The sequence below is a fragment of the Babylonia areolata genome, chromosome 19 (assembly GCF_041734735.1).
Source record: "Babylonia areolata isolate BAREFJ2019XMU chromosome 19, ASM4173473v1, whole genome shotgun sequence".
NCBI lineage: Eukaryota > Metazoa > Mollusca > Gastropoda > Neogastropoda > Buccinidae > Babylonia > Babylonia areolata.
This window is the reverse complement of record NC_134894.1, coordinates 52,227,344-52,243,377: the sequence shown is the minus strand read 5'-3', so window position 1 is coordinate 52,243,377 and position 16,034 is coordinate 52,227,344. Positions and strand designations below refer to the sequence as shown.

General features: G+C 44.0%; 1 protein-coding gene across 1 annotated transcript in view; it reads right to left on the bottom strand.

Moving 5' to 3' along the window:
• LOC143293833 (chondroitin sulfate synthase 2-like) overlaps positions 1 to 16,034 on the bottom strand; it is a 78,423-nt gene that overhangs the window by 51,256 nt on the left and 11,133 nt on the right. The window contains exons 3-5 of the mRNA XM_076605114.1: positions 14,302 to 14,430; positions 13,472 to 13,608; positions 2,067 to 2,185 (exon numbers count right to left, since the gene is read on the bottom strand). Of these exons, the coding sequence (XP_076461229.1) occupies positions 2,067 to 2,185; positions 13,472 to 13,608; positions 14,302 to 14,430 (385 nt within the window). The remainder of the gene's footprint in view (positions 1 to 2,066; positions 2,186 to 13,471; positions 13,609 to 14,301; positions 14,431 to 16,034) is intronic.

Sequence of the window (16,034 nt, the reverse complement as noted above, 5' to 3'; positions counted from 1 at the left end):
TGTTTCAACAATCTCATCCACCCATTTCAGTCTGCCTATCGTGCTGACCACAGCACTGAAACCACTCTCCTCCACATCCTGAATAACCTACTGCTAGCGTCCGACTCAGGACAGATCTCCCTTCTCACTCTTCTCGACTTGTCAGCCGCCTTTGACACGATAGACCATTCAATCCTTCTTTCCCGTCTTCATTTTACATTTGGTATCAACGGCACTGTTCTAAACTGGTTCAAATCTTATCTCACTGATCGATTCCAGTCTGTCATTGTTGATAATTTCCAGTCTGAACCCGTTAAAATTGAACATGGAGTCCCACAGGGATCTGTTTTAGGCCCAGTGCTCTTCACACTGTACACTGCTCCTCTCGCTGAAATTATCAACCGCCATAATGTCAGTCATCATTCTTATGCTGATGACACTCAACTCCAGAAGAGTGATACACCTGAAAAACTGTTGTCGCTCTTGCAAGAAACATCTAACTGCTTCCTGGATATTCAAAATTGGATGACTCTAAATAAGTTACAATTGAACGCGGACAAAACTGAAGCAATGATATAGGAACTAAACAAAAACTCTCTTCCATTACAACTAATACAATCAAACTTGGCAGTACATCCATCCCTCTGTCCACTTCAGTCAGGAACCTCGGCGTTGTCCTTGACAACACACTGTCCATGCAAACATTTATCAATCAGACATGTCAATCCTGCTACTGTCAACTGCGGCGCATCAGTTCCATCCAGAAATATCTGTCCACTGACGCAACATCTAGACTTGTCGTTTCTCTCATTCTCTCTCGCCTTGACTACTGTAACTCTCTATTGTCTGGTTTGCCTGCTTCATCCATTCAATCCCTTCAGCGCATACAAAATTCTGCTGCCCGACTCGTCCTCAGAAAGAAAAGATCTGAGCACACCACTCCTCTTTTGCAACATCTCCACTGGCTCCCTGTCTCACACCGAATAAAGTACAAGATCAGCACTCTATGCTACAAATGTATTCACAAATCAGCCCCTTCCTATCTCTGTGGCTGCCTTCACCTCTACACTCCATCTCGCTCACTGCGATCAGCTTCAGATCCACTCCACTTACACATACCCAGATTCAAACTCTCGACTGTTGGCCACCGTTCTTTCTCTGTCTCTGGACCTTGCAATTGGAATGAACTTCCTCTTTCGCTTCGTCAAGTCTCCACACTCAGCTCTTTCAAGTCTGGCCTTAAAACCCACCTCTTCCCAAAATAGCCTCCCTTCCCTGCCTCTTCCTTGTCTTTTTAGTTGGTGTTTTTTGTTGTTGTTTTTTGTTTTTTTTTCAGTTTTAGAGTTATGCTTGCGTGAGAATGACTGGTGCGAAAGCGCTTTGATTTGTTTATGCACAAGATTTAGCGCTATATAAGTACCATTATTATTATTATTATTATTTGAACATATTTCTTTTATGGCTCACAAGATTGTGATATTTTTAAAACAGTAACTGACATTGAAGAATTTATAATATGATCATAAATTTATCATAGTGTCTCTTATTTGGAAATAGTGTTTCCTAGTTTTTCTTGAAAATACAAAATTTCTTTTACTGTGTGATAAATCAAGTTGTTATGTTTTCTTACTTACAAGTTTTAATTCAGCTTTTCACTTTTAAGTTATAACTTTTGTCATGTTCATATGTATGTCAGACTTGACTGCAGGCTGAGAGACTATGTGGTGTGAGTGACAAACCTTTGAATGCACACCTAATTTCCTATCAGATTAACAAAGATATATTAAATAATTAATAAAGAGTTTCATTTGCTGTGCCAAGAATGAAATGCAAAATATCAAGTAAAATCAAATGCACAACCACATGTGTTAAACACTGAAATTTCATAACGCTGAACTGTATGCTTCTGACACTCAAAATGTGTAGCACAAATCATGTGATGTTATGTATCCCAAACAGATAGATAAAAGGTGTGCACCTCTGTATCCTCAAGAATAAACAAATAACTAAGCAGTAAAACAAAAGCAGATTTCAAGATGAGTTCATGTACATATCACACAGAATGTATTAATGAAAACAGGACTTACCAATGGGCCATGAAATGCTGTCTACTCCACCAGGAGCATACTGGCTCATGTAAAATATATTTTCTTTCATTCTCTCAATTTCTTGTTGTGTTGTGTTCAGCTCATATTCACAAAAGTATCTGAAATGAAGCAGACATACCATGAAAAACAACAGATACATCATTATCTACTACTACTTCACCTACTACCAGCATATCATTACCATCATATCATAGTAATGTTAAGTGCTACTGATATAAAATTAAAAACGAAAGAACTGAATATAAAATTATTAATTAAAAATCAAACTAAAAGCAAAACATAAATACACATAATTCAACATAAAGCATGTGACTATCACTATATCAGGAATATCTCAATTTGAAAAGAAAAATGGGGTTTTTCAGGAACAAATGTTCAAGTATTACCATCATTGTTGCTTGTAGCCAACCACACAATGCCATATTGGGGCTGCAAACACCATCAATGTTCATGCCCTTGAACATAAAGTGAAAGGAACATGGAAAAGAAATGTATGCACACGTACACACATTCACACATAAATCAAGGAAATGTCTCTTATGTTGACCACTCCTCTTCTTCTTTTTTTTTTTTTTTTTTTTTTTTTTTTTGCTATCCCATCATCTGAAGCATTTCAGCTGCATTACTCCCACGGGTCTCATCCTGGGTCCCCTAAAGGCTATACACAGTCACAACTGGGTTTGTTGCAATCCCAGTATTGGTAGTCCACAGGAACTTATCCACTCTCCATCAATTGTTTGCAAAAGGTTATTTTTAATTAACCTGAGCACAGACATACATATACATAGTATGCAAAATTATATAATATAACAAGTATACAAAAACCAAAAAATGCCAGTGGGCAACTCACACATCCTAGACACAGAAAGAAACTCAGTGAACATAGTAAGAATGCCTAATTTTCAAGTCCAGAAAAAGGCACAAAATAGCCAGGACTTTCTAGAAACATCATTGGGGAAAGAGTAAGAATGCCTAATTTTCAAGTCCAGAAAAAGGCACAAAATAGTCAGGACTTTCTAGAAACATTATTGGGGAAAGGACCTGCAAGGTAGAAAATAAAAAGGAAGAGATGACAGAAAGAAAAGGAAAATAGCAGAAACAAAGAGATTAAAAGAAAAGAGGAAATTTCCAGCACAAGATTTCTAGAAGATGGGCAAGGTATTTGTAACTGGAAGTGCCCCAGGCTACCCCTGGAAGAAACATTCAGGAAAGAATTATCAGCTCATTGAGGAATATACAATCTTTCTCTGCTAGAATTTTAAGCATGCATGCATGTGTATGTGTATGATGCAAAGAGTAATGCAAAGAACCGCAAAACCACAAATGTCAACTTGCCCAGCATGTGAAGTCCTGGAAACACCCACAGATGGAGATTTGAACTACCTTAGAATCTTTCACATAGAACATTTGGAAAAAGAAGACATGCTTTAAAGAAGGGAAACCTGGGTCAGGGGACAATGTGTGAAAAATGCTGGAATGAGAAAAGATTTCTACAGTATTTTGAAAAAGAGGATACACTCTGAGACATTCCAACCCAAAGAACAGCAAAACCACCAGCTTGATAATTTTTTTTTCTAAATGATGGCCATCCTAGGAAGAGATAGACTCTTCCTTGCTTTCTGAATATACATTATATGTATGTGGAGTGATGGCCTAGAGTTAATGCGTCTGTCTAGAAAGCGAGAGAATCTGAATGCACTGATTCAAATCACAGCACAGTCAGTATGTTCTCCCCCTCCACTAGACCTTGAGTGGTGGTCTGGATGCTGGTCATTCAGAAGAGATGATAAACCGAGGTCCCGTGTGCAGCATGAACTTAGCGCACGTAAAAGTACCCACGGCAACAAAAGGGTTGTCCCTGGCAAAAATTCTGTAGAAAAATCCACTTCAATTGGAGAAAAAAAAAATGCATGCAGGAAAAAAGTTTTTTTAATGGGTGGCACTCTCAGTGTAGCGACGTGCTCTCCCTGGGGAGAGCAGCCCAAATTTCACAAAGAGAAATCTGTTGTGACAAAAAAAGAGTAATACAATATTTTTTTTTATATATATATATATATATACATACATATATGCATGTGTGTCTGCGTGTGTGTGAGACCCTCAACCATGAAATGAGTCACTCTGCATCCACAGGTTATTGATATATCAATAATCTGAATTTATATGACCTTACAACAACAAAAATGTATGTAAACTGGATGATTCTGTAAATAGTTATTCTGGTTTAAGTTCTGAACTCAGGAAAGTCATGAATTGAGATATCAAGGCTGAAAAGTTTTGGGATATAGCCTTAGCCCACACTTTCTCACAAGCCCACGCTTTCTTTAACATTGAGGGTAAACGTGGGGGGCATCAGCACGATACAGCATGGGACTGCAAGGAAGCCTGGTCATTCCCCTGCCATGCTTTCTCTCAATTGCCTGAAAGTGTGCAAAAATGTGGGCTAACATAAGTAACAATCCACATCTTCTAGGTGGGAAAGAATACATGTCCCCAAGGTTGGAATGCTGAAGTGATTTTCTTGGAATTTCTTTTGAAAGGGAAGATTCATAACACTGTCATAAGCAGGACTGGATGGTTCAGAAAAATGATCATTTCAGTTTCAAAATAATCCATTTCACATGCAAATGAGTGTTCAGTAAGCAGCACACATGTACTTGTAAAGGTCTGTAATATAGAGCTGAAATCAACAGTTAAAATGTTTATGACTGAGGAAGCCATTAAATTCAACAAATCAAATCAAATCAAATTATGGTGCTTAGAACCTCACCGACCACTAAGGCAATTAAATCCAACAGGTAAATGTATACTCCCTCATCCATGATTTCATACTGCATCAACTTCCTGAGAGAAATATAAAAAAAACAATACCATATTTATGATATTGATGAATTACTTATCATAATCCTGGAATATGACCAGTGCTCTAGCTATTTCAATTAACTTTCTCTGGAAAAAAAAGTCTCACTTATGTCTGGTATCATGCTGAATGTTAGATTCCAAAGAAAAGGATGCTTTGCAGCAACACAACTATCTTCTTTTCTTGTCGTCGGTGCAGCAACTCCAACATTTACTTGAATTGTATCATGATAGGCTTTTATATGCACTTTTTTTTTTTTTTTACCATGCCATATTGAGAACCATACTGTTTTTAGGGTTTATAACTGTTATAGGTGCACACATACGCAAACATTAAACACAGCTTCTCAGAAATGAAGGATAGTTAAACGTATCTTTAATATATGCTTTATTTCTGGAAGAATGAGTGAGGAGTTAATGAGAGTAGCAGGGGTGAGGGTGTTCAAAAGCAGCATTATGTAAGAATTAGATTCATAACTAAAAATTATAACAAAGCCAATTAAACAATAACCTGTTCAAATTTATATTGAATGAAACTTGTATTGATTTTTTTCTGAGGCAGCTTTATGCATGATTAACAACTATACAAATAAAAATGCCAGATAAACAATAACTATGTTCGAATTTTTACTGATGAATGAAAGTTCATTAAAATGATTAAGACAATACCCAACTGAACAAATAATTTTCTTTTGTAAGACAAACACAGCAATAGGAGGAGTTTGTATTATACTCCATGTTTGGTGATACATATACTTACCATGTCAAACTGATGCAAACTAGGCCTATCGGTTTGCTCTGCTTGGCCAAATTTCGCGCGGCTAACAGTGAAAAGACGAGCCGTCTTGCCCGGTCCGCTCTTAGCCAATCAAACGCCTCTAAAAGCTATAAGCGCTGAATCATTCCGTGGCCATCGAAGAAAATGCCCCATGAGAACCACGGTGGAGATGCGGGGACGGACGGGTGGGCGTTCGAGTTTGACATGGTAAGTATATGTATCACCAAACATGGAGTATAATACAATTTCCTCCTTTTGGTGTCATATACCGTACCATGTCAAACTGATGCAGAATTTAAAGCAAATGGAGGAGGGCAACGCCTACTGGTTCGTATGGGGAGCCCTTGTAACCGAGACAGCAGTGTTAGCCGCGACAAATCCCCTTGGAACCGTCAGCCCTGGTCATACGGAAATCCCTGAGGTAGAAGTTGATGAAGGGATTCTCAGACCGCCAGAAGGCTGCCTCCAAGACATGCTGCAGTGGCACTGAGTGCTGGAAAGCAGCCGAAGTAGCTATGGCCCGCACTTCGTGTGCTCTGGGATTAAGACAGCTGATATCCCTGTGTGCATGAGAGTAGACTCTATGAATGACTTGGGAAACCCAGCAGGAAATAGTGCCTGCAACAATGTCTTTCTTGTAATTCTCATTGAGGGAGATGAGAAGACGCCTCTGAGAAGAACGCCTATGGCAAGACCTATCCCAATAGTATTTGAGACACCGAACAGGGCAGAGATGCCTATCCTCATCATCTTGGGCAAGAATATCAAAGGTCTGACCCCCAGAGAGGGGGAAGGGACCTCGGGGTCTTGGTTCTTAGCCAGAAACTGGAAGGAAACGAAAAGTGATGGAACCATCTCTGTGGAAGGCCAGATCTTGTGGCATTCCACTAAGACCATGAATCTCGCTTCTACGACGGCCTGTGGCCAAATGAAATGAAATGAAATTATGGTGCTTAGAGCCTTGCCGACCACTAAGGCCATCTCAAGGCTATTGCCGCGTTAATAACTACTACAAGGGTAAAAAAACAAAACAATTAAAACGAGTCACCACTTCAAACTTTCCACTCCAAAGTTTAAAAAAAAAAATTCCATAGTTTTAAAACCTTCAAATCTGGTTAAAAATGTTCACTTCTTTTAAGAAGTCCATCAGCGCCCACGGAGGGACATCACGAAATAAGGTCTTCAAAGAAACCGCTGTGTAATGTCTGTGTCTAACGTCATGCAGATCCCAACAGTCAAGGAGCACGCGTTTCACGGTGAGAGGCTCATCACAGGGAATACATCGAGGGGCCTCTTCCCCCTTCAACAAGTAAGAATGAGTAAAAAAAAGTGTGCCCCGCATGCAGTCTGCACAGCACAGACTCCTCCTTTCTGTTCTTCACCCCCGAAGGGAGGGTCTCTTTTAGGTCTGGACAGATCTGAAAGAGCTTGTTGTCTGTCTGGGTGATCCACTCCTCTTGCCAAAGATCCTTAACATAAGTGTTCACCTTCTGCTTCATGTCTGTGTATGGTACAAAGGCTCTGGATAATTCTTTCTTTACAGCGTCCCTGGCCCTCAGGTCTGCCCTTTCGTTACCACGAATGCCAGCATGTCCAGGAACCCATGTCAACACAACCTCGTATCCTTTCTTCGTTGCGAGAGTAAAAGCTTCATAAAATTCCAGCAGTTTGGGATGAGTGATATTCCTGCAGGCGATCGCCTCCAGGCTGACAAGGAGTCGGAAAAGATCATGAATCTCTTTTGTTTCGAAGAGAGAACCATTTTTACCGCCAGAACCAGTGCGGTCAGTTCCGCAGTGTACACTGAGCTGTCAGACAGGATGTGTTCCGTTGAGGGCTGGTCAGGAAAGGCGGGACAGAACGCAGATGCAGCGACTCCGTCCTCTGACTTGGAACCGTCAGTGAAGATTCTTTGAAAAGTGGGAAATTTGTGGCAGAGTTCCAAAAAGTAAGTTCTGTAGGCCAGAGAACTGGTGGAGTCTTTACGGTACGAGGCCAGATCGAATCGGACCTCAGGTGTTCCAAAGGTCCACGGAGGGCTGTCGGGGAACTTGGAGAAATCTGAAATACCACCGACATCCAGATCGGCATTTTCTATGTGCGGCTGAATGCGGAGTCCAAGAGGAGGGATGCAGTTTGGGTTGTCTTTAAATTTCTTGTTGAAAGGATTGTTGAATACAGCGTCGTAAGCAGGGTTTGTAAGTTCAGAAAACAGTTTCAAGTAATAATTTAGGGTCAGCTTCAGTCTGCGGTTGGAGAGAGGCGGTTCCCCCGCCTCTGCATACAGGCTGTGCACAGGGGTGGTGCGGAATGCACCTAGACTGAGACGGAGCCCTTGGTGGTGTATAGGGTCCAGCAGTTTCAGGTAAGACGGTCTGGCCGAGCCGTATACTACACTTCCGTAGTCCAATTTGGACCGGACCAGGGCTCTGTAGAGGTGCAAGACAGTTCTCTTATCAGCACCCCAGCCCGTGTGTGCCACAACTCGGATGATGTTCAGGGCTTTTTGGCAAGATATTTTCAGCTGTTTGATATGGCTCAGGAAGATCAGCTTCTGATCAAAAACAACCCCTAAAAATTTGGTTTCCTTGACTGCTGGGATGGTGGATTTTCCCAGATGGATTTCAGGGTCCAGATAGAACTGGCGAAAGTTACGAAAATGAATACATTCAGTTTTGGAGGACGAAAAGGTGAAACCATTCTCCTCTGCCCAACACTGGATTTTGTTGACGCAGAGCTGAAGCCATCGCTGGATGCTGGCATACATGCTGCCAGTTGCATACAAGGCGAAATCGTTCACAAACAGCGAGCTGTCCGATCCCTTCTGAACCGACTGAACGATGTCATTAATTTTGATGCTGAAGAGAGCCGGCGACAGAATGCTCCCTTGCAGAACACCCAGCTCCTGCTCGTGAATGTCGGACAGGTGTGGTGCCGACCCTCACCTGGAATTGTCTGTCTTGCAAAAAATTGTGGATGAACTGGGGCAGGTGTCCTCGGAAGCCGAGCTTGTGCAGGTCCGAGAGGATTCCAAATTTCCAGGTGGTATCGTAAGCTTTCTCTAAGTCAAAAAATATGGCCACCACATGCTGTTTGTTTACAAAGGCATTTCTTGCAGTGGTTTCCAGATGAACCAGATGGTCAACGGTAGAACGATTCTTGCGGAAATCGCACTGTTCTTTCGGCAGAAGACCGTCGGTCTCTAGTTTCCACATCAGTCTACCGTTGACTATCTTCTCCATCAGTTTGCAGATGCAGCTGGTCAGTGCTATTGGGCAGTAGTTGGAGGGGTTCAAGTGGTCTTTTCCCGGTTTTGGCACCGGGATTATGAGGGCTTTCCGCCAGTAGGGTGGAAAAAAGCCTGTGATCCAGATGTGGTTGTAAACTTTGAGCAGGGTGTCCAGACAGGTTTCGGGAAGATGTTTTAAGAGTTTATAATGGACCTCGTCCATTCCTGGAGAGGAATCCGTGCAGGTCTGAGGGGCAGATTTTAGTTCATTCATAGCGAAAGGAAGGTTGTAGCTCTCTGTGTTGTCGGAAGAGAAGTTGCAGGGTGTTTTTTCTTTCAGGTTTTTGGTTTTGAGAAACCGAGCAGATTTGTTGGCAGATGACTTCAGTTCGATTGTGGAGGCAAGCAAATTGGCAACTGCTTTCTTCTCTGACCAGAGCGTCTGAGAGTTTAAGATGATGAAAAGTTGGGCAGACGTTTTTGCCCTTAATTTTTTTTAAAACCCTCCACACTTTCTTCTTGGGTGTGTTGGAGGTTAAGGAAGAGCAAAAATCTCTCCATGATTTTCTCTGGCTCTTTTTAAAAACATACCTGGCTTTCGCCCTCAGCTGTTGATGGGTTCAAACGCTATCAGTCTCTGGTCTCCGAAAGATGCGTCGTTGTGCTCTCTTCCGAGACTTACGGGCCTCCCGACATTCCGCGTTGAACCAGGGCAATCTTGGCATCTGAGACTTGGAGGTAGACGATAGGATTGCTGCTTTGGCGCAATCTAAAACAATCTGAGTCAGAGTGTCAGCAGGGTCCTTGCTTTTTAAGACTGTTTCTTCCTGCAGCTCCGCTCTTAACTTTGTGGTAAAAATTCCCCAGTCGGCTTTGTCATAGTTCAGGCAGTCCGGCAGAGAGTCACCTTCCCAATCTGTGGGGCGGAGGATGACAGGAAAGTGGTCACTGCCGTGCAGATCGTCGTGCACTCTCCACTCGTAGTCCAGGACCAACAATGGATCGCAGACTGACAGATCTAAACACGAGAGCTTTCCAGAGGACAGATGAAGGTAAGTGAGTGACTTGTCGTTAAGACAGCACAAGTCCATATCAGAAAGATGGTTTTCCAAAAGAAGACCTCAGGCTGATGTCATCTCACTTCCCCAGAGCGGGGAGTGGCCATTGAAGTCGCCCAACAGTAGAAACGGTCGTGGGAGCTGGTCGACCAGGTTCATGAGGTCCTGCCTCAGAACACAGACGGAAGGAGGAAGGTACAGAGAGCAGACAGTGATGGTTTTCCCAAGTGTGACTCTGACTGCCACCGCCTGTAAAGGGGTGCTTAAAGGAACTGTACTGTATAAAAGGGACTTGCGTATAAAAAGAGCGACACCTCCCGTCAATCCCTCTTGCTTCGGTTGAGCGGGTTTAAAAATGGAGTTAAAACCAGAGAGAGATAAAACCTTGCCATCTCTTTGCAGAGTCTCTTGCAGCGCCAGCACTGAAGGTTTCAAGGCACGACAAAGCAGCTGGAGTTCCTTGAAATTGGCGTAGAACCCACGGATGTTCCAGTGGATCACTGCCATTAAAAAGGTTAAAAAAATAAAGCAGCAGCATAATCCATCACTACACCCTGCTCCTCTGCTTGCGGTGGCTCAAGGCCGGCCAAGATCGCATATCTATTTTTTTAACTTAAAAACTTGTCCGATTCTGACCAAGCTGGAATATCCACCACCTCGGCTCTTCCTGACCCCGCCGAGGCCGCAACCCTCCCCTCCTTGAGTTTTGGAGGTACGGGGGGGTTTCTGGCCACTCCCACCAGCCCAAGGGGCAGGCAGACGACAGACGGGACGAGGGGGGCTGAGGGGTGGGGAGGACGGGAGGCGGACACCGTGCCTCCGCCTGAGGCTTCCCGCTCCCGACCAGCAGCCCCCGAGGACTGCCATACAGGATGGGAAGGGGTGGACACAGCGCCTCCACCCAAGGCCAACGGTTCTATCAGTGTGGGTAAGTCGTCCGTCTGCGTTCATGTGGACGTCGTCTGGATCACAACGTCCACCATCCTGGGTCTGACAACAGAAGCGTAAGACGCCTTAGGCAATGGCTTCCACTTGTTTACGTGCCTCAAAGAAAGATATTTTCTTCTCCGTCTTCACCTTCTGGATTTCTTTTTCTTTTTTCCAGGTGGGGCAGTCTTTAGATGAGGACGGGTGGCCGCCTCCGCAGTTCGCACAACGGGCTGGACTGACGCATTCGCCCTGGTGCGCCGCCTTTGAACAGGTGCCACACGCCTCTTCCTCCTTACAGCGGTCCCGCACGTGTTCAAATTTCTGGCACTTGAAATACCGTAGAGGGGACGGCACATACAGACTTACGTTCACCTGCAGGTATCCGACTCGTATGTCCTTGGGGACATTCGGGCAGCAGAAGGTGAGGAAAAATGTGTTGGTCGGGACTCTGTCCGACCCCTTACTTACTGTCACCCTGTAAACGTCGGTCACTCCCTGAGAGGACAGCTCGCTCTTGATCTCTGCTTCAGAAACTCCTCTCAACTCCGGGCATCTGATAACCCCCTTCAAAAAGTTCAGTCCTTTGTGAGGGGAAACCTTGACCGCCCTATCCACAAAAGTGGTCGCTTTAAGCAGAAGCTGTGTCTGCCTTTTTGACGCTGTCTCCACCAGAAATGCTCCGCTCCTCAGCCTCTTGATAGATTTCAGTGAGCCTGCCAGACACTGGAAGCCCTTCTGGATAGCGAAGGGGCTGAGAGCCAACAAGGGCTTGTCGTCATCAGCGCCCTCCACCACAAGCCACGACGGCCAAAATCCAGAGGTCTCACCAACCTCCGAATCAGAGTCAGAATCGTCAGTTCCGGGTCTCCTCCTTTTCCCAAGTTTAAGGGGGTGTATCTGAGCAGGGACCATGGCCGCAGCTGTTATGTCCTTGACGCCTGAAGCGGGTGGGGAGCGTGTGGACCGTAGGTCCAACCATGCTTGGGATGGTGGGTGCCACACCTTCTCAGAGAGGGCGTCCCTGGATACAAGAGGGACCCACGAGTGCTGTGAGGAGACAAACACCCACTCATCTCCCTGTAGGACCAAGGGCTGGGTAGGTGGGAACTGCAGGCTCCCCCGGGCTGAGCGGGGCCTCTCGGCAGCCATTGGTCCTGACAAGGAGGCCGTTGTGACCGTGGAGGTAACCTGTGGGTTGACAGAGGACCGATTTGTGGACTGAGTGGCAATATTGGTTGAGGAGCTCGACTTGACCGACAAGAAGTCGATCCCACTTGTCGGGGCTGTGTGTGTCACCCTGTGAGATGTGCTGGGTTGGGTCCGGTGGGGAGCGGACAAGGGGTTGGCCCCTGGTCTTCCCGGCAACCCACCGTGGACAAAGTAGAGGTCCCCCCCCGGAACCAAATTTTTCTTCCCCCCCCCAGGAGGTGGGGGAGGGGTTCGACAGAGAAGGGAGGAGGGGGAACAGCAATGGGGCCCCTGAGGGCCGTCTCCGAGTGGGGACCCGGGTAACGGCCGGGCGCGGCCTCCCCTTGGGAGTTTGCGCCTAGCCACGAGTCCCCACCGCCAAGAGAGGACTTGCCACTCCCCCCTCTCCCTGCCTCACGCTGGGACACCTCGGGAGGCGACGCTTGTACACCTTTCCCCCCGGTCCCCCCTTCATGACCGTTTTCCTGGTACGAGAGTTGCCTCCGCGATCAGCGTCTAAAGATGCATCGCCGCGGTCCGTATCGGGAGGAATCATGAGCTCCGGGCCTGGGAGAGTCTCTTGCCGAGTCTCAATCCCAGCCTCATGATCCCTGCCTTCGTGGGATGGCATACAAGGCATGGTACCCGCGCTTAGGCACCCAGCAAAAATCCAACCCCCAACAGAGAAAGGAAAGACAGGATCAACTTAGAGGTAGAGAAAAACGAAATGAATCGAGGGGGCCAAGTCAAATCAAGTACACAAAATGTAAGAATACAATACAGACAAGCCGCATGCAGCAAAGTAAGGCCAATTGAATATGCTTAATAGCAAAAAAAAGCATAAGACGAGACAGAGTGTAAACCTGACAAGATGGCGTGGACAGCCTTGGCCAAAGGAATGATTCAGTGCTTATAGCTTTTAGAGGCGTTTGATTGGCTAAGAGCGGACCGGGCAAGACGGCTCGTCTTTTCACTGTTAGCCGCGCGAAATTTGGCCAAGCAGAGCAAACTGATAGGCCTAGTTTGCATCAGTTTGACATGGTACAGTACATGACACCAAAACAGTTGATATGCACTGATGTCTGTAATACTACTGCATGCTGTGTGTTTGTTATATTGTCATATTATCTAATTTAATTGAAAATGTGCAAATATCTTCTAATTACTATAAATATAACTTAAAATGTTATGAAAAATATATATAAAATACATATGTACACGGACAGCACATACATATTTTTGGGTATTCAACAACTGTTCATTCAGTCCATGAGTCAAAACTTGATATAAAAATTCTGTGGACCAGCTCACATGGAAAAAAAAAGGATTTACTATGAATTACCTGTGTAGTTTGTAGTGACTGGTATCATCTGGCATTGGAAACACAGAGTGTGAGCTGTTAAACTCCGGTATCAGTGATAACTTGCTGATGGTGTCAAAAGTGAAGGATTTCACTTGATAAGCCTTGTATTTCTTGGCCTGCAATTATAACACAAAAATGGAAAGCCTGTATCATACGCACTGTCAAACTGATGCAGAATTCAAAGCAAAATAAGGAGGACATACATAGACTACTGGTTCCCATGTGAAGCCCAACCAATGGTAACAGCTGTGTTAGCTGTGACAAAGGAAATCCCCTTGGAACAATCAGCCCTAGTCATATGGAAATCCTCGAGAGAAAAAAACAAACAAACATAAAAACTTGAAGGGATTCCGTTCATGTGGTCTCTTATTCAAACAGCATTTAGAGCTTTTCTCTTTTGGGGCCTGAGAGAAGCCTTTTCGACTGACCTGAAAAACCCAAAAAGAAATGGTACAAGCTGCAAAGTCTTTATTGTAGTTCTCATTAACTGAGTTGAGAAGATGTTGCAGATATCTCTCCCAGCTGTATTTGTGACACCCGAGCAGACACTGATCCTAATATTTAACCCCCTTGGTTAAGATATATATAAAATATATCACCATGTGAATGTTGTCTTCACCCCCCCACCCCACCCCCCACCCCCACACACACACATCTTCTCTTTCTCTTTCATAAACACACACACACAGAGGTTTGCTATAATATCAAGATTTTACACTTTTTACAGTGTGATAGTGACACATGATGTGATATACTGTAATTTCAGCACCTAACATCTGCCCTTTCATGACTGTGAATGCAACACTTACCCCTCCATGGTCCGTGCAAGCCATGTCAGTAGCATGAATTAGGCATTTCCCAAAGTTCAGACTCTGATCATTATGATGACACTTGGCAAGACACCATTCCATGTGGGCTCTGACTTGTTCCATTAAAGACTGAAACAAAGTCCCTTGTTTACAATCAAAACATTAAGAAAAGAAAGAACTATTTTACTAGAAGATTCTTTTCCAGTTATTCTTACTAGCTATCAGGTCAACTCAATCTCACTTTTTACATGAAACAACAAATAAGCACTGTTAGTGTTACTCCCAATCAGACAAAGGTACCCAATTTTTGCCTTGCACTTTCCACTACCTACTTAGCAGGTAAATATGGAGTAAAGAAAAATAAAACCATAGGCTTCCTCCAAAAAGGAAGCTCTAAGTCTGTTCATATATGGTTTACTGGACATGTACACTCAGCAACAATGATCATAAAAAAAACGAAAGAAAGAAACACAGAGTTTATTCAAGATTGGACAACACCCTTTACTAAAAGCTTTAAAGTCTCAAACATGCAATGCACAGATGAGATGAAACAAATATGGTACATTGTAACATCAGTACACTTCACATCACTGGGAATTATGTGAGGAAAAGAGAGAGAGTTTCTAAGTATTAACACACACCATTACTCCTGAGAGACAAACGCACACAACTCTGATAAACTGTTGCTTAATGTAGGATCTGTCATGAAAATGTAAAGCCAAACATAAACATAAATGTCTTTAAACCAGTATTGTCAATGTCATCCTTCTTATCTCTATCCATCATAATAAAATACAGAAAAATGTCTCCCCCCCCCCCCCCCCATCACCCCCATTCCCCACCTATTTTTTCTTCTTGTTACCCTTGCAAAGAAGCAGGGATGTGAAAGGAACTGTATCAAAAAAGTGTATTGTAGCTGGGGGGTGGAGGGGGTAGGTGAGGAGGGGGAGATGATGAGAAAGGGGGCTGTGAAAGCCCCTGATGTAAAGGCAAAGCTGTTTTCAAACCCCAATAACAGTTCAGGAATCACCCATGTTTCATTGTTCTGCAGGTGTCAATATTAACTCTTTTTTTTTTAAATGACACATAAACACACAAAAGAAAGAACAGTATTTCCAAAGAGCCTAAAATCTGATCTAAAACAAAACATATGTTCTGTTTCTAATGGAGATGAATATCTGGTACTTTGGTTACAGATCCCATATACATATATATATGCTAGCTGCAGCCATCAAGTGTATTGTGGCATCATGGGCTGATGTAATTTTGGCACAGAAAAGTGTTGTGAAATGTTGCGGTTTTTGTAGTATAAAGTGACCAATGGCCCAAGCGGCCAGACAAGGACAGAGATCATGCATGTGCATGTGTGTGTATGTGAGTGAGTGTGCGTGCATCTGTGTCTGTATGTGTGCGTGGGATTGGGGTGTCTATGTAAACTTGTGCATATGCCAATGTGTGTGTGTGTGTGCGCTCATGCACGTGTATATGAATGCGTGTGCGCATGCACACACATGTGTGTATATGTCTGTGTGGGGTGGGGGTGTCTAAGTATGTGCATATATATACCAGTGTGTGTGTGTGTGTGTGTGTGTGTGTGTGTGTGTGTGTGTGTGTGTGTGTGTGTGTTCCCTGTTAAAACTGGGTTTAATCTGAAAAACATATATCAGGCCACAAGAACATCAGTATGCTCCTGAGGACAGGAGTGAATCGTTTTTGTTGTTGTTGTTGCTTTA